This window comes from Dermacentor silvarum, chromosome 1 (genome assembly GCF_013339745.2).
Source record: "Dermacentor silvarum isolate Dsil-2018 chromosome 1, BIME_Dsil_1.4, whole genome shotgun sequence".
NCBI classification, from domain to species: domain Eukaryota; kingdom Metazoa; phylum Arthropoda; class Arachnida; order Ixodida; family Ixodidae; genus Dermacentor; species Dermacentor silvarum.
In genome coordinates this window covers 106,381,691-106,405,093 of record NC_051154.1, presented here as the reverse complement: position 1 = coordinate 106,405,093, position 23,403 = coordinate 106,381,691, and the positions used below count along the sequence as shown (strand labels likewise).

At 45.9% G+C, this 23,403-nt stretch overlaps 2 protein-coding genes across 3 annotated transcripts in view; one reads left to right on the top strand and one right to left on the bottom strand.

Moving 5' to 3' along the window:
• LOC119434362 (leucine--tRNA ligase, mitochondrial-like) overlaps positions 1-6,015 on the bottom strand; it is an 89,393-nt gene extending 83,378 nt beyond the window's left edge. The window contains exons 1-2 of the mRNA XM_037701534.2: positions 5,811-6,015; positions 656-739 (exon numbers count right to left, since the gene is read on the bottom strand). Of these exons, the coding sequence (XP_037557462.1) occupies positions 656-739; positions 5,811-5,891 (165 nt within the window). The 5' untranslated portion in view covers positions 5,892-6,015. The remainder of the gene's footprint in view (positions 1-655; positions 740-5,810) is intronic.
• A 297-nt stretch (positions 6,016-6,312) lies between these two features.
• Positions 6,313-15,488, top strand: LOC119434352 (60S ribosomal protein L13). 2 transcript variants are annotated; one of them, XM_037701522.2, is made up of 4 exons: positions 6,313-6,419; positions 6,617-6,873; positions 10,794-10,967; positions 15,225-15,488. In XM_037701522.2, the coding sequence occupies exons 2-4, from the start codon at positions 6,628-6,630 to the stop codon at positions 15,447-15,449; spliced, it is 645 nt and encodes a 214-aa protein (XP_037557450.1). In that variant the 5' UTR covers positions 6,313-6,419; positions 6,617-6,627; the 3' UTR covers positions 15,450-15,488. The 2 variants fall into 2 exon arrangements, with proteins under 2 accessions (XP_037557450.1, XP_049527824.1); XM_049671867.1 differs by having other exon boundaries at positions 6,391-6,524.
• The last annotated feature ends 7,915 nt before the right edge of the window (positions 15,489-23,403 follow it).

Sequence of the window (23,403 nt, the reverse complement as noted above, 5' to 3'; positions counted from 1 at the left end):
AATGAAAAAAGCGGCGAGAGCGAAGAGGCACAAGGACGAAAGCGGAAAGGAGGGTGCAGCGGAACCATGAGGCAGTAAGCGGAGGAGGGTATGTCGAAAGCATAAGAAGAAAAGCGCAGTGCCACGCATGTGGGGCTTTGCGGCATCGATGGCTACAAGATGGCGCCGTTGGTGGATTTTTTTTTACTGTCACCGCTTCTAAACAACTTGAAGACTACCTTTCAGTTTTATTTCAGTTTTGGTCACACTTGTCTTTTTCCGGCCTTTTCAGAAAGCTGGAACAATGAAATGTCGACTAAAGGCACCACTGTGCCCTCCAGTGCACAATCACATTTTCCAAAACAAATTATGCAAGTGCATTTTGAAATAAAAATAAATAAGTAAATGAGCACATCAGCCACTTCAGCCACAGACATTTGTTGTTATGATAGCAGCAGCAAAAACTGTAGATTGCATCCAGTCACCTGATCTTCAGCTCAAGTACTCTAGCCTCAAACGTCAGCACATACACAAAGGTGAGCTTTCTTTTGGCATGCTCAGATCCCATTTCATTTGTGTTCCCATTTGTTTCTACGTATTTGGTTCTCAAAACAGCTTAAGAGCTTCAAGAAGCTTTGTTAAAGCAGTGGGCATCTAGACATAACAGCATGCTTACCACATGTTCAGGTGGGGCTCGATTAATCTTGTCCTTCCAGAACTCTTCAACTTTGAGCCTTGTTTCTGCATTTATCTTTGGATTCTGGAACAGTAAAGGAAGATTTACAAGAAACAGACAGATAGATGCATAATTTTTGAAGAATGTTCTAAACATATGAAACATTTAAATAATAATTAAAAAAATTTGACTTTGCCAATTAGTCCGCAGTTTAAAGTATTAAGTCAAACTTCACTGTTACAAAGCTGCATCTGATGCGAAAATACATTCGTTATATCCTATATTTGTTATAAGCATATGTACACTGATATTTGCTAAAAAAAGTCACGACCACTATATGGTCGCAGAAGCGTGTCAGTCCGCTTGTTACGTGGTAATTAGGTTCATAGCTGAGACACTTTCCATGTAATAAATAGCCTCCTATTCTGTAAAATTGAAGTGGGCGACTTAGGGTTAAATCAAATTTCATGACATATATATGCCTCTTTCTTTCATATATAAAGGCACTATTTTTTGGTCACAAATGCAAGCGGTGAAAGAAGTCGCCTTCATAGAGTTGCATGCTATGCATGAAATGGAGAATAGTGACACACAAATTTGCAATTAAAAAAAATATTTAATTATGGGTTTTTACGTGCCAAAACAACGATCTGATTATGAGGCACGCCGTAGTGGGGGACTCCGGAAATTTGGACCACCTGAGGTTCTTTAACGTGCACCTAAATCTAAGTACACGGGTGTTTTCGCATTTCGCCCCCATCGAAATGCGGCCGCCGTGGCTGGGATTCGATCCCGCGACCTCGTGCTAAGCAGCCCAACACCATAGCCACTGAGCAACCACGGCGGGTCACACATTTGCAAGTATAGCGAGATTAACCTATGAGCTGAAAATTTTGTGATGACTTAATTGTGAACACTAAACACATAACAGCTCTAAAATGTAACCACACACAAAGTCAAACCAATTTAGCCTATAAATATAGGTACAGAAGTAATTGTCTCTTGTTGCAGCAAATATACTGAATGAAATATAACCTGTGATCAATAAATATGGTGAACGAATTGCTGGCGTGTGGTGTAGTTGATACTACTGGTTGATGGTCAGGTAAGTGAAGCCCACGAGGTCTGTCAGTCATCGTTCACGAAGCTGTGTAGTTCTTCAGACACGAAAGGACAATGGTTTTTGGAGATTGCCGACATCCAACGCAATGTGAACACTGAACTCAACCACATCCCACAGGCTGCCTTCACTCAAAGTGTGCGACATCTCTACATGTGTTCTCAAAAGTGCATAACCATGGGAGGCAATTATCTTTCGAAGGACAGTAAGCTGTATTCCTGCATACATGTACCACCTTTCATGCAAATAAATAATGAAATCAATCATTCACCGTATTTATTGATCACAGGTTGTATGCTGCAAGCTTTATCAAACTCATTATGGATTTGTACAGATTAAGTTTGTGCTCTTGTTTTTAACTATCAAGGCTTTGCCCATTTGGCTTCCCGGATGTTTTATTTTGTTTCTCCAGGCGGAATTTCAAAACTTAACCCCACCCCCTCTTTTTGTGTTCATTCACTCATTTGGTCTTACGCAGTGCTTACAGTCAGGGGGGCTCAGGGGGGCCTGGCACCCTTCCATTTCTTAAGGAGGGGCTCAGCCCTCCCTTGGCATGTCAACTGTAGCACTGTGGCATCCATTCGACACGCGCTAGAGGTGATTTTATTACCAGTAGTGCTTTGTGCGAGGCAATTCTAACTCTCCAATTCTGCGATTAATGATTTAATCGCGATTAATCGGTTGATGTGGCTTGAGCAAAAATAGGAAAACAGGTATTGTTGTACTGCTGCATGCATTATTCCGAGGCACTGCACACGATGGTCACCCCCCTTGTTCGACTAAGATTCTTGGCACAACATACTGTGTATGAGCCACCTGAGCATGAAGCTACCTGCTCGTGAATTAGTGAAGGTTCTCCTTGGTTTCTTTAGGTTACCAGTTCATTTTCATTTGTTTAGTTGTGCATTATGAGTACTGTGTTATACCAAAGGCACATCAATTTTTTCCACTTTTGTAGGTAAGTATGTGTGAAACCATAAAATATACTGTTGCCTGAGGTTGTCATTAAAGCAAGGCAACTAATGTTCTGTGCTGCAGCCAGACTTATCTGCGCTGAGCGTACATATCTTTAATCCTTTACTTCCCGAGTTATTTTTGAAACAAAAATGTTTCACAATGCCATTTTTTATGTGCTTGATTGAATCGGCACATTAAATAAATGCCCAAAGTACACTCACAATAATATATTTATTTGCAGAACACACATAAAAATTTGTTCAACTTTGGATAAATTTGGCGTCACTACAACTGCATGAAGTTGGCTTTGACAGCGCCGATAAAGTAAAAAAAATGTCAACATCCCGAACACAACTTCTGTGGCCTTTGAGAGTTGTGATGAAACTGACTGTCACATAGAATCACATTTAGTCAAGTAGAAAGGCCCTAATGTGGCACACGCGAAAGAATCTTTAATAATGTTTCGGCAGGTGGTCCTTCTTTCATTGAGTAATCACTCTTAAAAAGGCAGAACCACCATATATATATATATCAGAATAAAAGCACGTAGGAAAATATACATGGCTTGCACGTGACGTCACTTCCGCCCCAATCAAGTGCCGGCGTCCATGCTGGCGACCCATTCTTCGTTTCGCAGATGTCCGTCCGTGCGGTCCGTACCGACAAGTGCCTTGCCTGTGACGCTTGACCGCTCCCGATACGCTGTGAATTGTTTTTTTATCTATTCGGGAACGATGTCTCCTCCCCAGAGGAGTGAGCCATTGAGTGCAGGCTATTACTCTGAACTTCTGGGATCGGCGCGCGTACGCTATGAAGAAAAGGTGCAAATGTGTGACGGTATGGACCCGTACACGCTGCAACCGGGCATCGACACGACGATCGACGTGAATGTGTTCCCTGAAGTGGCCCACGGGGATATCGTAAACTATCTAGTTTACTCCTCCAGCTTTGTGACGTTGTAAGAAATGAAAGCTTTCAAATCAATGGAAGCACACAACTATTTCACCAGCGTGTGGGCGAGAAGCCTGTCTGCAATGCGTTTACGAGACGAAAAGGTGCTTCTCCTCGGAGAGGTGGGCTCAAGAACCTTTTCTGGCACGTTTCTCGAAAAATAGCCTCCCATTGTTGTGATTTACGCGGAGTGAAAAATAAATTGTGCATCTGAATGTGGTGGCACCATTTTTGGATGACGGGCAAACTTCAAAGACGCCCGCGTACCAAAATTTACCGAGCATGTCAGCAAACGCTACGAGGATCAAATTCCGCCCCAATTAGTCTGATTTCCGCTGTAAATATACAGTAATGAAGATAAACAATGCCTGTTCTTTTACACTGCTCTGTTCGCGGCCAGGTTATCTGGTGTGCATACGCCCGTTTTTCTCTGCCGTCGTAGCTCGCTGCGCTCATAGCGATCCGCATCTGCTTGCCTAATGCTGTAGCCGAGATGCAGCGACGGGGCCCAGTCTGGGTTCGTGCTATCGAAAAAATCGGATGGCGTCCCTGCGAATCAAAAACATTCACTTCTTCAGAGCGTAGTCCTTGCTTCCCCCGTTTTCACGAACATTTAGTTCACGGCACAAGCCTTTTACCTAGCTGTCACGAAGTGCGCTCCGCACACACGTAAATTGGGGTTCTGGGGGTCCAGATCGGCTCGATTAATGCGAGCCAGCCACAACGTGCGCCGATTTGTGCTGAGCGTCTTAGAGAGCTCGTACCTGTCTACGACGATCCTCGGAATTCGGAAGAAGTTCGTGTTAGTAGGCTTCTTCTTTCGCCTGGAGCTGTTGCTACGGTTGGAGCAGCCAACGACTGAGCAGAAAACCATATTGAAGCTGCGAGTGGTCGCGAACCAACACGATGCGAGCTGACAGAGGCTGCGTTAAGCAAGCAGTGGCCCGGCAGTGGCGCGTCAGCATGGCCGACAGGCATCTCACGGCGACCGGATGTGACGTCGGTGCAAGCCATGTATACCAGGATGTTACTGACGTTTCGGCTGGGGCCACCCTCGGTCAGAGTGAAGGACGGTTCCCGGCCGAAACGTCATTAATTTCTTGCATTTTTCTTTGGTGCTTCTATTCTGTGACCTGTTGCACTGCTGGATCCTGTGATTCAATGCATCACTAATATATATATATATATATATATATATATATATACCCATAATGTGACCGTGTGTGAGTGCGCAAGCGCTATACTGGACGCCGCCTTATGAGCCCCCCCCTCCCCCCCCCCCCCCTTCACTGGAGGGAGACTAAACCCTGGTCTTACGTCCAAAGGCATCATACGACCTATGAAAACGCCGTAGTGGAGGGAATAATTATGACAACCTCAGACTCCTTAACGTGCATCCAAAGCACGGTACACGAGTGTGTTTGCATTCCGCCCCCATCGGAATGCGACCGGGGATCGAACCTGCAACCTAGTGCTCAGCAGCAAAAGTGTGCATTTCTCACCTACGGGTTTCGGCATGCAGTACGTAAATATATAAACACACTGTCACATTATTATCAACTGATGTTTCAAATATTTTTGCATGTTGCCTATTGTTTATCGAGAAGTATAGACGAGAAACGTGCAACTCAGTGTGGCGAAACTTTAGGGATCAATGTGGAACATTTTCAATGCTTTGTCGCACGCACTACGTGCAGGTGCCACAGGCTAAAGCTGAGGTCGATCGCAGGTCAGATGAACTAAGTACCCACAGTTCATTTAAGGAGCAGACCTTGCAATTCTAGCTAAGCCCAGGATTCACGTAAATGACGATTGTGAATCAGCAACCGAATTCCGATTAGGGCCAACAAAATGTACAGTACGGTTACAATGTGAACGAGCAAAATGAGTATGAATAAAACCTTCAAGACGTCACGCGAGAAAGAAAACAAGCGAGACGTGTTGCGTAGAAATAGACAAGAAAGTAGACGGAAGGTTCTACTTTGCACATGGGAAAATTCAGGAAGGGAGAACAGGGGCAAGGAACAATTTCAAGGTGTCGTCTGCTTGCTTGTTCCGTGTCTCGATACTAAGAAACATGCGCGTCGGCTGCTGCGGCCGGCTGTAATGAATACTGGGAGCACTTACCCAAATGGATGTAAGGCTAAATATATTTCTAAAGTTTCGCTTTTTTCGGTTCCTTGCAAGGGCGCGTACAATTATATGCATACTTTAATATCAAAATCGGAAGCATTTAACACAAGAGATCACGCTGCGAGAGAACATGCGGACCGCGCTAAACTGACTCGGCTTGACTGGTGCTTTTGTTCACATACAAAGACAACACAAGTCACACAAAGACGCAGATTCCTCGAAGTGAGCATTAGTAAGTTACCATTTCTCGTTATTCTCGTTAAATTGTCATCACATGTTTGCATGTCACAAATTAAGTCAAATAAGGTCATCACATTTATACAGTGACCAGAGCGCAAGGTGCGAAAGGTGAAGCTAAAACGCACTTCAAGTGCAACTATTAATAGTGCAACGCATCAGTATTTAACGCACACAAAATTTTAAGGAATTTTGTGCAATAAATAAACAAATTTGTAACTAAAATAATTAATTTATTTTACGTTTGACAAAGTGCTGCATAATATTTTGCTTCAAGCTTTGGGTGACACTATCTGTCTACCTCATTCCCACAATACCATTCGGTTTCTCTCTCCTTTTTCATCCGATCGTGGCTGCTGGTGCACGGTAAGAGTTTGTGTTGAAGTTGCAATCTTATTTAATCCTGAAATCTTATTCAGATCGACTATTTTTGCTGTGTCTGGGTAGTACGTGTGACCACCGATTTGTGTTGTACGCAGTATTTTTAAGACTGCTTTTAGCAATATCGAGAAATTTTCTGGTGCGGTAAGGTGCGAGTTGTGTTGCATTTCGATCGTATGCAGGTTCATTCGAGATGGCTCCCAAAAGGAACAACATGGTCCCTAATGGCCATTTTCATAAGGACTGGCAACGCTACGTGAAGACGTGGTTCAATCAGCCTATGCGGAAGAAACGCCGTCATGCACACCGCGTGAAGCGGGCTCGAGCCATCGCACCCAGACCCGTCAAGGGAGCCCTCCGACCTGTTATTAGGTGCCCGGGTTTCAAGTATAACACAAAACAACGCCTGGGCAAAGGTTTCACACTTGAGGAGCTCAAGGTAAATATATGTGCCATTCCTATTGCCACTTGGCTTAGTTGGTAATTGAAACAACCAGGCTTTTCACAACCACCTCCGAAACCTGGGGGACCACGCTTACGTTTAGGCAGCATCTGCACACTGGGCTGCAACACAGAAAACAGCGAGGGCTGAGCATTGATGTTTATCTACTTTGTTGCATTACACTGCTGCTGCGTTTGTGGAGCATTCTCTTGAAACCGACTTTCGATAGAGCTCGGATTTGGGCTTATGAATATTCGTTTTAATGGTGCAAGTGTATTACACCTTACTTGAATCTTGAGGCTTTATTTGGAATGCGGCTGTTGGGCTCCACTAATTTGTAGACGGACTAATCAAGCTGCTCGCACCATTGCTTGCTTTAGGCCTGCTATGTCTGAGCTTTAGCCTTGTGACCTCCATGGATAAAGCTCAGACAATAGTATTGATGTGAATTTCACTCTATTATGCGTTCGTTTAAGAGCATTCTGCTGTTATATCTTCATTATCTGTTAAATGGAATTGGCACTAGTAAATAAAGCCTTCTTAAGCTACAGATAAGCTATGGCCAAGATCTTGATGCAGTTTACAAACAGTACAAAGTTCAGAGATGTCATAGCTGGGGTTTCTGGGATATGTGACTGCCATTACCATGAACTGATGACTAATTGTTGACGTTTTGTTTGCATATCTCAGCATGTAATGATTTGTTGTGCAAAGGGTGAGTGCATAAAAAAACAGGCAGGCATGGAGCTGCACTACTTTTCTAAAGTTGTAACTAAAGGGCTCCTCACCAGATTTGGGCATTGCCATAAGACAAGTGCAGTGCATAGATCAGTGGCGATGGTCTGCTAAATATTTAACTGCATGCTCTGAAAACAGCTGAAAATTGAAAACTGCACACCCTTCTTCTTGGAGCCATGCTGTCCTCCACCAGAGATGGGCGCACACAGCACCTGCACCAGCGCAGGCAACTCCCTTCCGCAATACCGAAAAAAAGCAACTTGTACCATAAGAAGGGGGGGGGGGGGAGACGTGGTGATATGCCGCCTTGCAGTTTCTGTGCCAGCTTCCTGACATCTTGGATTTTGAATGGGTTTGCTCGGCCTATTAATCTAAAGAAGCCAAAGACAACTTGCAGGTTAAGTTTGAATATGTGTACAGTGCTTTAACAAAATGAGTTGGAAGGCAGGCAGGCCGCTGCATCTTAGTCAGCATGCCGTCATGTAGCGGGGTCATTTCTTTCATTGTTTTCGTAATATTAAAACATTTGGCATATTTTTCAATTGGCTGAATAGGTTCTTTCCAAGTATGCTCAACATCAGAGTTCTCATATTGGACGTTCATGCAGTTCTTGCGCGGTGTCCACATTCTGTAAACTTGACAAAACTCACTGAAGAATTGAAAATTCTATTCTGCAGCTGTACGCTTTTCATGATTCTGAAGTTGCAAGAAATGCACTAAAACTGGTGAAACCATTTGGAAATTCATGACGTTCACTGACATACCAGTGCTGGAGTTTGTGCTAAATTCACCTCGTGTTTAGCCTTCTATTGAGCAGACTTACTGCAGAAATAGTATAGTTAACTGTCAATTGCCTTTTGATGCAGTAGTCAGTTTGTGTCTTGGTGCTTGTATTCAGTAGCTGCTGCTATTCAAAAATTTTGTGCTGTTTGCAGCAGCTAGTAGAAGTATTTTCAGATTGTAAAACTTCGATAAAATGGCTATGCTATGCTGCTACATAGGACCTCTCACATAGAGTAGCAGCATAGGAGGCAACCAAGTTAGCAAGTGGCCAAATAGGTGCTTTCCAAGTATGGTAGACATGGAGTACCTGATCTCGTATTTCATGTTCCTGTAGAAAGTTGTCGCATGGAGTCCACATTCTGTAAACTTAACATAAATAATTAAAGAAATCAAAATTTTTTATCTGGTCTGCAACTATATGCTTTCTGTGATTCTGAAGATGCAAGGGTGAAACTAAATTTTCAGTAGACAGAATTGTTGCCTGAGGGGGCTGTGTGGTATTGTGCTTGATGTCGGCAGCAGACTTCGTAGCCATCTTTTTAAACTCTCTCAAAATCCGAATGACATTCAAGGCCCTGAAAGCTTGTAAATTTTGTTTTTTAGCTGAACATAGTGAATTGTTGAGACATCTGGCCACAAGGTTGGTGCAATCTGCAAGTCAAGCTAGTCCAATTTCGTTACTTAGTACGAATATATAACTATGTGAAATGGTCGAAAGTTCATTTTTGTTAAAATGTAAGGGATAAGAGCCTCGGGGGAGAACGAAGGATGCTGCAAGTGTGGGGACTGCTCTGAATAATTCTGCTTGTTTATAAGCTCCCAAGTTGACCAGGCGTCCCAATTAATGATGTTATGTGCATGTATCAAATCCCCCCCCCCCCTCCTTTTTTTTTCTAGTCATATTTTGTGCAAACTACAAATTTTTTAGAGATAAGGAATTGTTTAATATTCAATTCAACATTTTAACGCATTTTCTCAAATATTCTATTCGATCAGAAAATTTCACTATTCAACCATATCTAGTTACTAGCTTTATAAGGTTGATGGTGATCAGGGATATTTGGTGGTGATTAGATCGCTGAGCTTTTCTCGTGTGCCATTTTTAAGCCCGGCTCACATAGAGCAAAGTTACACGGCGAACTTGGCGCGGGCCAGTGCGGCAGATCGCCAGCGGGCCGCCGCCACCTCGACCTTAGAGGGAAAAAAAGCACCTGCTGCCATCGCTTTTGAAAGGAAACAAAAGCACAGAAAAGACTCGCACAAGACAGCGCGCGCACGTCATTTCTGCACTATTGTTTGCTCTCATAAGCTACGCACCATCTAGCCCAGCTTCAAGTTGATCGCCGAAACAAAAAGGGGGAGGGGGGTAGGTGGAGAGAGACAGGTAGCCTCAAGCAAACGAAAACAAATTATAAAAACGCTTGTTGCAAATAACCAATGAAACAGTGAATCGGAAACAAAAAGCACATTTGAACAAAGAATGGTGATTATTGTTGGCTTACCTTCAGGGTCACTACCAATCTCCACGTCAACTTCCTGCCACACTACGATCTTTTTCCGAGAGTTCTTGTATTCAGGGTGGCTTCAATCCCATAATATTGGTCGTGCCTGGACGGCTATGATCAGCCTATCGTACGCGATGCACGCAGCTTTTGTCGCCATATTCTGTGGCTGGCTAGTAGAGTCAAATGTGGCGGCTGGAAGTCGGACGCGACCGCGCCCTGATTAGTCTGCGCCACTCGCCGCTTCCGGCGAGTGGCGCAGACCTCAGATATCTAACCCGCCTTGATCGTCGGCGAACAGACGCCGGCTGTCGAGCAAACAGCCGCCGGGTGGACACTGAGTGCGGCCGTCGCCACTTTTTCGCAAGAAAATCGCTCCATGTGGGTCGGGCTTTATTAGTGTGTAATAAAAAAACGCGTGTTGTTGACAAGTGTTACAATCGATGTTCAAAATTGGAATTTCCAAAACTTTGACAAAGCATATTGGACCCGCCGTGGTTGCTCAGTGGCTATGGTGTTGGGCTGCTGAGCACGAGGTCGCGGGATCGAATCCCGGCCACGGCGGCCGCATTTCGATGGGGGCGAAATGCGAAAACACCCGTGTACTTAGATTTAGGTGCACGTCAAAGAACCCCAGGTGGTCCAAATTTCCGGAGTCCCCCACTACGGCGTGCCTCATAATCAGAACTGGTTTTGGCACGTAAAACCCCATAATTTAATGACAAAGCATATTGGACAAAAACTGCTACAAGCTCTGCTCTAATGCAGGTAACATTGTGCTGAAACCACATAGCTTGCGTAGTCTGGTAGTGGTGGCTAAAAGTAATACAAAAGTTGTACCTTGATATTAGTTTATAATTGCTAATGTTCTGCTCAAACCTGTTTTTGAACTAGGCTGCAGGAATTGCTAAGAGGGTTGCCAGAACCATTGGCATTGCTGTGGACTACAGGCGCCGCAACAAGAGTGTTGAGAGCTTGCAGCAGAATGTGCAACGCCTTAAGGAGTACCGCTCGAAGCTGATATTGTTCCCTCGCAAGGCTTCCAAGCCTGCCAAGGGTGATGCATCGGTATGTTCCTTTTGTTGCTTTTGTTCCTTTACTCGTGCTTTAATCAATGTACTATTACGTAAATCATTTTATCTCTCATAACTGCTTGCAATAAGCTGGAAAGACATACGGTAAAAGCAGGGAGTATAGGTCGAACCCTGGCTTTGAGGTAAAGTTAAAAAAAATTCTTCAATGCAGTTGACTACAGAGCATACTTAGTTTGATATATACTCCCATTGGTCGCCAGATAAAAACTGCATGTGAACTGTCAAGATTCTCATTTGGGGACAGCTGCTAGTCACTTATGACATCCTACAGCACATCAGTCATGTCCAAGGTGTTTGTTATGCATGACTAGGCACACTCAACGGGCAATGATTGGCACCCACTGGGTGCCTGAGGTGCAGTCATTGACTCTTCTTGGTCTAGTTCCCGTCAATAGCAGCTTCAGGTTTTTCTTGCCGTGTTCAAAGGCTGCCATGGCCAACTTGACCTCCCTTCTGTGCCGCTGATTTGTCCTAGCTGATAGTCATTCCTTCCGCCACACTCATTCATCATCAGCCTATATTTATGTCCACTGCAGGACGAAGGCCTCTCCCTGCGATCTCCAATTACCCCTGTCTTGCGCTAGCGTATTCCAACTTGCGCCTGCGAATTTCCTAACCTCATCATCCCACCTGACTTTCTGCCGTCCTCGACTGTGCTTCCCTTCTCTTGGTATCCATTCTGTAACCCTAATGGTCCACCGGTTATCCAGCCTACGCATTACATGGCCTGCCCAGCTCATTACAAAGCGCCAAAAGCTTATCTGCTTTTGCAAATGCAATTACTCCAGTGAAACGTTAGGCATTTTCACTTTGTGAAGCAGCACACTTGCGAGTGAATTCAACAGCCTTCACAATTAGTTTAATCTGCCGTTATCAAGAGCACTCGTGCACGATGCTCGCAAAGAAATTCCAGCGCAGTGTTTAAGTTCAGTATGAACAGCGGTCACGATACGAAGTTTTCAGTGAAAGTTGACAGTGGCACCCACTGCTTCACTTGCTGCTTGCGGTGCAGTGCCTTCATGCTCCCGTTCACTTATGTGTATTCTATCATAGTTTTCGAATGCAGCACTGAAGTCATACCAAGACCTGCTAATTTTGCACCCCGAGGCAATAGTAATGCACTTCTGCACATCGTTTGAGAAGTTTGTTCATTTGTAATGGGCAGCACTATTTTGTTTTCCTTGTCATAGTGAACAGACATCCATTAGCATTGTGCCAAAGACCTATAAGATGAGGGGCACTTTTTTACCCATAAGATTTTCATTAATTCGATTCCAACCAAAGGTCCTGGCCGGTGCCCATACATTTCTGCGGGTGCAAACTTTTGTTATTTCTATTCTGAAATTGGCCTACAACACAGAATTCGAACTTGGCTGGCCAGCATGTGTGTACCTGATCCCAATGGTGACCTCAGTGGTGACTCCAATAACAGCACCGTCTGTCTTGACGGCACTTAGAGTACAGTGAATGCATTAAACACTTCATCTCCCGTCGAAAATGCCTATCTGTGGCCTAGAAGAAAGGGAACCGAGGGGCCCGATTTTTAATAAGCATATAATAATGAGCCAACAAACACTAACACCAAGGACAACATAGGGGAAAATTACTTGTACTTAATAATTGAATTGAAGAAATGATAAAATTAATTCCTGCTGTGGCCTGCCACGGAAGCATTTAAAGTGATAATGGCAGTTCACAATAATTTATAACAGCATTTACCCCATTCATGGGTCTTTTTTTGTGTGTGTGTGTGTGTGTGTGTGTGATGGCATTATCATCACATGGTGACCATGAACGGCAACCGAAAAACTTCATATACTGTATTTTCGTGCGTATAACCCGCACCCCTAACTTTGAACTCCACGAAAAAGAAAAAACCTCGCGTATAACCCGCACACTTATCCGAAAAAATGAGGACTAGGAAGTTACAACTACGCGCAGTCATCATTTCGTTTTCAAAACAAATTTATTTCAAAACGACCGCCGCAACGTTGTCAGTGCTGTTGTTCGATTCACTGCTGCCATCCGAGGCTTCGTCGCCACTCTCAAAGATGTAATCGTCTTTGGAACCATCTAAGCCATTGCTTATGGCGCATTTTTTGAAACTTTTGCGCACCATATCGGCTGGGATCGCCCCCCGCGCATCTAAAATCCACTGGCACAGCAGTGCATACCTGGCCTCCACACGCGTCTCGTCGGTGTGAGGGCATAAAGACCGTTGGCCATCCACTGGGCATATAGCCACTTCACGTGTGCCTTGAACGGCCTATTGAGACATGTCAAGTGGTTGGAGCATGGAAGTCATTCCGCCAGGTATTACGACAAGGTCTGTGCTGTTGTCAGCGAGGCGAGCTTTCACCGCGTCAGTGCAATGGCCTCGGAACGAGTCCAGCACCAGCATCGACCGGCGTGCCAACAATGCACTTGGTCTTTTTTCCCAAATTGTTCGAATCCAGTCAATGGCGAGGTCACTGTTCATCCAGGAATTGTCTTTCGCCCGCACCACAATTCCTGGGGACAATGGTGTCCTTGGCAGGGTCTTGCGCTTGAATATCGCATACGGGTGCAGTTTCGTGCCATCGGCCGAAGCACACATCACTGTGCAGCAAAGCTTGGTATTTCCGCCAGTCAGCATGCTAACAGATTTTGAGCCCTTTTTTTTCCAGAGTCGTTTCCATTGGCATCTCAAAATATACGGGAGATTGGTAACCGTTTCCTATCTGAGATAGTAAATAGTTGTGCTGTTTCCTAAGTCCGATGACGCAACATTGAAAGTTGAGCAGTTTCTCCTCGTAACCTTCGGGAAGCCGCTGGCACGTGGTAGTTCGCCGCCGCATCGAAAATCCATGCCTGGCCAAGCGCTGCACCCATCCATGGCTCGCACGAAACTCGCGTGAAATATTCATTTCCCGGGCCAGCTTCAGGGCTTCCATCTGCGCCATCTCTGTCAACACCGCGTGGCCACGACTCTTTCGCACCTCAATTTGGCAAGCTGCATCGCGAGCTGGGGGTACGCTCCAATCTTCGGGCCGCGAACCGCTCACCTGTTGTTCGCAGTTTCGAGAGCCTCTTTTTTCTTCTGCAAGTCGCGAATGCAGGACTCGACGATGTCGTGCTTTCTCGCAGCAGCTCTGTTGCCAATTTTTTCATCAGCAGCGACAATCTCCAGTTTCTCTTTCATTGTAAAAGACTGCCGCCGAGACACACTCATGGTGCTTAAACAAGCCTGGCCAACTGCAAACTGGGTTTACAATAAACGGCACCTGACTTGTGCGAAAAGAGCCTTACCGGACTATGGAGGGGGATAGGCATGCGGACTCTGCACGGCAGGCTGCGCATTGCCGTGAAGCCGACCCCAACCCCCTCCCTTCGCGAATATTCGCAAATAATGCACCCCCACTTTTTAAGCATTTTTTTTTTTTTCAATTTTTGGTGCGGGTTATATGCGAGAAAATACGGTAACATGACGTTGTGCTGCTTTCAATCTGATTATGAAAGCAATTCAAATTGCAAGTTATTTTACACAATAAGCTAGTGGCAACAATTTGCGTCATGCGTTCTTGGCATTACGGAGAATTGCATATGCTTCTCAGGAAAAACTAGCAAACTGGTTAATTAGGCATGGGCCACCATACTGTTTGATAAATGCAAAATATCCAGCATGCAATGGACTGTACAGAGGACCGCAAATTGTGGTTCTGCATAAACAGCAATAAAAGTGCTGTCTGAAAGTGGTGATAATGGACATTAGGTCAATTAATATACATGTGAAAGTAATGTTTGCTGGTTTCATCTTTCTTTTTGCAAGAATCGAAGGCATGCTGCATTTTGCTTGCTAATAGTTAGGTGCGCTTTTGATTTTGATTTCTACATTACTAATGAGCTTTGAACCCATAAAGAGATGGTGCACATATGATTTATGGGCTTGTTAGAATTGGGAAAGTACTGCCAAATGAATGCGCAGTGCGTTTCGTCACTTTTTAATTTTCTTTCTTCGTTTTGTTTAATTCAATCAATTTCATCGCTTCTGTCAGGGTTCGGTGAACAAAAGTCTGCTGCATTCTGTTTTTTTAGGGCAAAAGCATTTTTGCGCATGCCTCTCCGAGATATCTTTAATTACCCCTGTTGCCTATCATTTTCCTATGAAAGTTCCAAAGTTCTGATAAAATGAGATGCACATGGTTTGCCTCTGTTCATTGCTTTTTTGCGTTTGTTCTTTTCCATTGCACAGGCGGAAGAACAGAAGCTTGCAACACAGCTGAAGGGAGTGGTTATGCCACTGAGGAAATCTACTCACCGGGAGAAGCCTCGAGTGCCAACAGAGGAAGAAAGGAAATACTGTGCCTATGTGCACCTACGGCAAGCAAAGGCTAAGGCACGCCTCTGGGGCAAGCGGGCAAAGAAGGCTCGTGAGGCAGCAGAGAGCATGGAAGCCCAAGCTCCAAAGAAGGCTTAGCTCAACTTTGGCGGTTAACAGTAAAGCAAATCGTCCACACGTGGTGGTCTTCGTAGTTCTCAATGGGGGGGGGGGGGGGGTGTTCCTACAAATGGATACAGAAATAGCATGCATATTTGTCAGTATGCTTGGTAAATGCCAACAAAGTGTGCTGTTACAGTAGAACCCCGCTGTTACGTTTTTCACGGGACCGTAAAAAAAACGTAAGAGCCGGGAAACGCAAGAGCCAGGAAACAGGAAAATTTGAGAAATGGGAGTAGTGTTGAACTGCACACAATATTATTTTAATTCTTACGTGCGACAAAAAGTAGTTTCGCCCGACAGCCGAAGTATCGATTGCGATGAGCTATACAAAGTAAGAATAGTAGTTTTATCGTCTGTATAAACTTGTAAACATTCGGTTATTAACTAATTAACAAACATGGTGTCAGCGCCCACAGGCAAACATGAACACATCACACTCGATGAGCGCGGACACGTGCAGTTAAGCGCCGCTGCAGAAGCGAGCGAAGTGACCTTCGTGCTGTTGTCTATCGCTTCAACCCAAACTGAGCGCCGAGAGCACGCACAAAGCCACGAGCCGCCGACGCACCTACACTGCGTAGGATCTGCCCCCACGCAGATCGCTTTCAAGATACGGACCGCGCGCAGTATGATGCCAGAGCACAACGCTGCCCGCTACCCCCCCTCGCTCCCTCGCTGGTGCCTCGAGCGCAACGGAAGGAGGCGTGCTTCCTCCCTGCTTTTTTTTCACGCGCGAGACGCGGTCGTCGGCTTCCCTCGCACGCTTTCACTCGCACCTACGGCGCGCGGCGACGTATGCTGTATGTGCGAGTGAAAGCGTGCGAGGGGAGCCGACGACTGCGACGGCATTATCGCCCTTGGACTTTATACGGAACATCTATGAGCCAAAACCAATTTTAGGGCCGCAACGCGTCATAGACATCATCTTTATATAGCAAAAGCGGATATCAAAGGCCATACTTTTGCTGGCGGAAACCGAAAATACGTAATAAATGTCGCCCCCAGCACTTTGGGCGGCCAATGCCATCGTCAAGCAACCAAGCCAAGCGACATGAAAAGTCAAAATTGCCGCTCGGGCCGGCGCGGTGTGGCAGTTCGCAACGTATGATGCGGGAACGGTCCCATAGTTGCGACGTAACAGCGGGGTTACCAATGCATTGGGTTCTATGGGAGCTGTGCCGGGACCGGCCGAAAACGACGTAACAGCCGGGAAAACGCAGCACCCGGGAACTTAACAGCGGGGTTCTACTGTACATGGTCTTGCATGTGGGTGGAAGTAGAGTATTCCTTGTTTCAAATTGAGCTTCTCTTGTCACTCTTGCTGTATTAATTTTGCAAATTTATTTTCAGTTTACTTTTGTTGACAAGTACAGCATCAAAGATTTAATTTCACTTAGGGGTACTGACACAGAAATTTTGTATCTCGCTTTATAAGATCGCTGTTAACCTTGTAACTACAGTGTCATGCCAGAATTACTTGCACGCAACAATATCACCAATTATATCCTATTTTAATGTGACCATTTCAAAATACATTCCAAAGGGCTTCTTGTGTGGGGCTTATGGGCAACTATGCAACTTTGCATAGTGCTACTCTGCATGTCACAAAAATCAGATAGTGATCACTAACCAGTTACGCATACTGGTCAGCCTTGTTCCAGTGGTCTCAAGCCACTCAATGAACGTGGCTTGCCGAAAGCTTTACGCACGCCGTGTACACCATTCTTTTACTCTGCTTCTCTGCATTCCACACAAGATAGTTTAGGGCCGGTATTTTGTAGCAATGGCCTTTTCGGTAATAATGCCTTTTCGCACTTTGTGGTCAGAGTGACGGTTCGCTCGCGTTAACGGGATCAGCCGGCCGTGAGCAGTGGATGACAAGGCTAGTATAGAATAAGGCATCGCTACAAAATCGCGGCCCAGTACCCTGCTTTTGTTTGTTATAATGTGCAGCACTTTTGTTTTCTTGTCACGGGATCCCCCACTCTCCTATTGTTGTGACAGACATTGCCCTTGTACACAAATCCTACTCGGACAATTTTGTGCACTTTTCATATTAAAAATGTTATAAATCAGATTTGTTGCAGGCTTGCGAAATTAAGGGATGTGGATTTCAACGTAAAAAAGCTAAAGTGTGTCAGTCATCAATTTTTAAAAATCATTTTTCAGTTTGTATAACTTTGCTATCCGATTCCAAAATACCACAAAAGTGCTAAAAGTTTGTTGCATCAGCCAAGGCAGCAAAAACTTTAGCTGAAATTGTGAAAAAGCTTTTTTTCAAGCCATGATATCTCCTTAAGGAGGGACGTGGCTTTCACATCGCGAAAAATGGCTAAAAAATCAATTTTTTGGAAATCACATTTTCAGTTTCTGTAACTCTTATTCTATCTGATTCCGAAATATCATCACTGAAAACCAAGTATAAGTGCTCTAAGATAAATTGTTTTATCAGCCAAGGTGCCGAAAAATTGCGCGGAAATCTCGAAAGAATGGCGTTTTTCAAGCCACGATATCTCCGGAACGGCACAGCCGAGCACCGCCATCTTGGTCTTGTTGGAAAGCGCATTTCTCCGTCTTCAAATCTGCCTCTTCAGCTATCTCCTCCATACAGAAACAAGCACATAAAAAGCAAATGATTGAAGGTCATGCCGGAGCCACCGATTGGCCGCGCCCGCCACGTGACTCCAGCGCGGTTCGCCATTGGTCCGGTGCTCGCTCCGTGATGGCGTCGTCTGGACCGCTTTTTGCAGTCTCCTCGCAAGCTCCGGACAGTTTCCGTAATCTCGACGAGGGTTAAAACGGGCGCTACGCGGACATCACAGTAGCGTGGCCGATGCCGCTTTTTGTGGACGTCTCAGACCCGCGGCTAAGCATTCCGAGCATCGGTGACGCGGACTTTGCGACTGAGCATCCTCAGACACGCAGCTAAGCCTCTCGCGCGTAGGCGTCTCCGTCTCGGCGATGAAGCACATCGCGTGCGGACTTCTCAGATTCTTGCCTAAGCATTTCGTGCATCGGCGCCTCCGACTGCGCGACTAAGCACATCGAGCATCGGCTCCTTGAGCCCGCGGCTACGCGTTTCGCGTGTCGGCACATCGCTCAATGAGTGTCGACTCCTCGGACCCGCGCCTACGCACTTCGCGCGTCAGCACCTTGAGCGTCGACTCCTCGAGCCCGCAGCTAGGCATTTCGCGCGTCGGCACCTCGGACTGCGCGATTGAGATAACCGAGCATTTGGACCCGCGACCAGGCATTTTGCGCATTGGCAGCTCGGACTGCGCGACTAAGCTCGTCAAGCGTCTATTCCGCGGACCCGCGACCAGGCATTTCGCACCTCGGACCTGCGACTTAGCAGATCGCGCGCCGACTATTATCGTAATGCCACATCTCGTAACAATACCTATCATACCACCCCTTCATAAAGAGAACCTCATCATGAGCTCTGTTCACTAGGCCACTTGGGCTGGCACAGACACCTGGCTGCAGAAGTGAGGCATGATACAAAAGTACAGGCTGGAAAGCACCTATAGTCGGGTACAACTTTAGAAGACAGGAGGAGGCCCCGCCCAGTTGACCGAAGCGCAGCAGCCAATTCCTCCGCGACTCAAGAAATAGTCCCACTCGAAAAATTGTCTGCTTCTAAAACGCGTATTTGTCGGTATAAATAAGATTTGTGTATCTTGACGAGTGGTTTGGTAAAACTATCATGATGGAAATGCTACCGCACATGCCGGAGCAAGATCAACGGCACCGGGCGTAGTAGTCGCTGGCTTAATAGCATAAGATTCATATATACTTTTTGTGTGTTTGCACAACCTTATTTTCTTAATGTGTTGGGCTTATTTTAATTAATATTTTTCTTTTTTTCGAGGTTGCGATCTCGTGAGTTTGCGCACGATCGCGCGAGGCATTCCGTGCCAGTTTTCAGCGATGGAGCCTAGCGAGGTGACATCGAAACGTGATCCTTTGTTGCCGAACGAGCCTTGTGTCTCCTCGATGACCACAGCAAGGAGCCTCGGCAAGAACAAGAGCGGCCACATCCTGAACAGCGATTCACGCAACATGATCTTCCACTGCTACACGTTTTGGCGTAACAGGCAGCCTGAACGCACCGTGGAGGACACGAGCAAGTTTGTCGCCGACATGCTCGGTGTCAGCGAAAGGACTGTGTTCAGGGTGAGGGAGGAAGTTAAAGCTTCGCATTTTTCGGGTGGCAAACTGACGACGCCCTCGCGAAAGCGCCCACGCAATGCGGAGAAGACGCAGCGCGAAGTTTGACAGCTTCATGTTGTGCGCGCTGAGGTCATGTGTGCACGATTTCTTTCGCCGCAGCGAGATACCGACGGTCGAGAAGATAACTATCGAGTTTCCCCATCACTAAGGCGGTGTACTGTGCGTCGCCTGCTTGCCGAGATCGGCTTCAAGCACGAAAAGAGAAGCCGCAACTCGCTGCTTATCGACCGGGATGACATCACCAATTGGCGGAATCGCTACCTCCGTGACGTGGAGCGCTACCGGGCGGAAGGCCGAAAGATCTACCTGGACGAGACGGGTGACGGTGGGACACACTCGGTCGATCGTGTGGACAGACACCGTGGTGCAGAAGCGCGGACGCCTGTTCGCTCGAGCAAATGGCCTGACGACGGGTCTAAAACAACCTTCTGGGAAAGGTCAGCGCCTGATCGTGACCCACATCGGCAGCGAGGATGGTTTCGTCGACGGCTGCTTGGATGTATTAAGGCCAAAAGACAGGCGACTACCACGAAGAAATGGATGGCAATCGCTTTGAGGGCTGGTTCAATGACGTTCTGCAGAAGTTGCCAGCTGATAGCGTCATTGTTTTAGACAATGCACCTTACCATAGCCGGCGAGAAGAGAAATTGCCGACGACGGCCTGGAAGAAGGAAAAGATACAGGAGTGGCTCACAAGCAAGAACATCACCTTTGGTGAAAGGATGATAAAGAAGCAGCTGCTTGAGCTGGTGGCATCTGTAAAGTCACGCTTTCTGAGCTACATCGTAGACAACACAGCTATAAGGGCCGGTTGCATTGTACTCAGGCCAGTTAATTTTGTGCTTCAATGCATAAAGCGACGTTTTGCTAAGGGCCTAACTGGAACGCCAATGCATTTTTCCGCAAAGTTCGGGAATTGATATCCCGAGAATTCGTTCCAAGTGGATCCGCCTTGCGAACTCCACGGCTGCAATTTGTAAATTGCAATATGGGCCATCAGGTAATTAGTTAAAAACTTAATTAGTGAATTTTTGTGAATTAGTCTATTTTGTATTTCAATTTTTTGTGCAAGTAATGTGCGCCTCTTCGAGTAGACCAGCTCATTAACTAGAATTGGGCTATCTGCCACAGGCAACCTTTAAGAATTTTTGGAAGTGTTCGCTGAAACACCCTGTATATGTGTACCACTACATGTGACGGGCAGCAAAACCATCTGTTTATTAAGACTGAATGCAACAACATAGCAAGGTGCTGTTTCACAATATGGCACCTTTTCATGTGCACTTCTGGCAAGCTACCGTACGCACTGATGCATAAACACATTAACAGGGGTAAGAGACGAAGTAACTGCAAGCCACGTGATGCTTTTAACATTTTGTATCTGTCAATGTTTCTGTTGTCACAGCTGATAGAACTTTCTTTGGTGCAAGTTGGTTAATCACGTTGCGGCAACAGCACAAGAAGCAAGGTCAAAATAGTAGGAGAAAACAAAGCAAGGTGACAGACTGAGGAGGCAAGGTAGACAAGAGAGAATGGCTTTAATGACATCGAAGAGGCCAGCCCTGCTATTCACTGGACTTGGTGCTTTGCATGAGACAAGTTAATGGAATTGTAAAGAAAGTCGTGGCTGCAGCATGCTTACAAGAACAAAAGCAAAGATAAAAGGATAGAAATAGGAATAAATACATGCACACACGGAAGAACTCGCATATTCACACACATGAACACAAACGCGAGCACGAAAACTAAGATCTAAAATACAAAAAAGGGCAAAATAACAGATATACATAAACGCACAAGAAAACACGCACACACATTTAACGCAGACGCGAGTAGAGCTATTAGGAGTCAGTTCACAAGCAGCTGTGCCTACTTTGTCGTACTTTTTTTTAAATGTACATATTGGCTCTGTTGCCTTCACTGTCATAGGAATTTTTTAGTAGCAACATATCACGACAAAGCGCAAAGCTGTGTTGTGGGAAAGCAAGTCGAGCGCTGGCAGAACAACTTATGCGCGATTGTGTCAGCAGGCTTTCTACAGCTGGCGCGTGCAGTGAGCGAAGAGTTCTAAGCCACACAGCAACGCGAATTCATGCCAAGCTCCCTTGCAACGGCACCAGTGTATCAGTCATAATTTTATATTAGCATTCAGGCTGACATTAAGGAAACAAACACTGCTTCCAAATGCCTGACCGTTAACAATCCAATGACATTCGCTCAAGCAGCACGTGTTAGTCACTGATTGTTAGCATTGGTGGAAAGCAGTCAATAGACTGTGCTACACAACACTCGAACGATGCTGCTAGACGCTCAGCTATCTTATCGCACTGCTGCCAACGATCGGTCGTTTGCACGCCGAGCTGGCAGCAACGAATCTTTGCGTTGGAGGTTGCTTTCACAAATCATTTCTGTTGAGAAACTCGCAGGTTGGTTTCATCCGCGCACGCTTTTCTCATTTATCCTGATAATGGTTTTGCTCCATCACTTCACCACGTCCGACGAGAAATGCAGGGGCGCAGTACACACACGCCCGCCGCTCACAGTAGGCACCAGACTGGCGAACTCTCGTCGTCGTAACTTCACTTAGGGGCAAAAGAAAACACCGCGGAACAAACACGTACGATGTTTCTTTGCAGCGGTATGTCGCCGCGGGATCCTGTTTCCACACAAAGCGCAGCGTCACCGATGTTCGCTGCAATCGTTCTTCGCCGGCTCACGGCTCAGAACAAACGCACGCGGCAACATTGTGCTTCAACAGATGCATCTCAGTATACGTGACAGGTATCAGTCACACACGTGGTACCTTTCTTTTTGATGTAGCGTGCCTCTAATAAGAGTTCACGAGCAGTTTTATTACTGCTCTTACCCAGTATGGCAACGCGCGTAAAGCAAGGCTCACACGTGCAGGCATTGCAATGCGCACCATCCAATTTAAGTTGTTGGAATAAATCGCTTGGTATTTGGCACCACGTCTTCTCAAGTACTGACCTGCTCAGCTGGCGGCTCTCGTTCCAGAGTTAGCTGCTAAGGGCGCGTTCGAGTTGCCCCACCCTAGCATCGACGGGCAATGGTTACAGCACACGCGGGCGCGCTGTACAAGTGCTTCACTCACGCAACGTGCTCAAATTTAGGCATATTTTGATGTATTGTAATGTTTGTGATAGAATGTTTATCTGCACTTCAGCCAACATTTCAAAGCGTTTATAAACTGCACCAAAACTGGTGTACTATTCAGTTCTTCAGCAAATAACTGATGTAGTGCACATTTCTTTGTTTTGTTGACCGTGCAAGTGAGAAATGGGCTTGTCGTGCACGAGCTTTATGAACCTTATGTGCTCTTCAGCAGAGCCCTCCTCTGTAAATACTATTTCCAGCGATCGCTTGGAGGGGAGTTTAATTTTTTTTTAGCTGGCACTGAGTGTTTTCATGTTGCTAGATTTGTTTGGGACTCTTGACAAGTAATTTGGGTCTCGGAGAGTGTCTAAGGAGCATTGTACTGTTCAAGAATGTCTATAATCTGCGATAAAAGTCCAAGGCCCAGTGGTGCAAGTCTGGGCACCATCAACTTCGCAATCTTCTAATCTCTCATTGAAGATTAGTGGTGCATCTGTTTGTACCAATTCATGACTTGTTGTTCTGCGATAGGCTTTGCGACGTGCGTAATGTATACGACCGAGGAACGTACGTGCTTGTAACT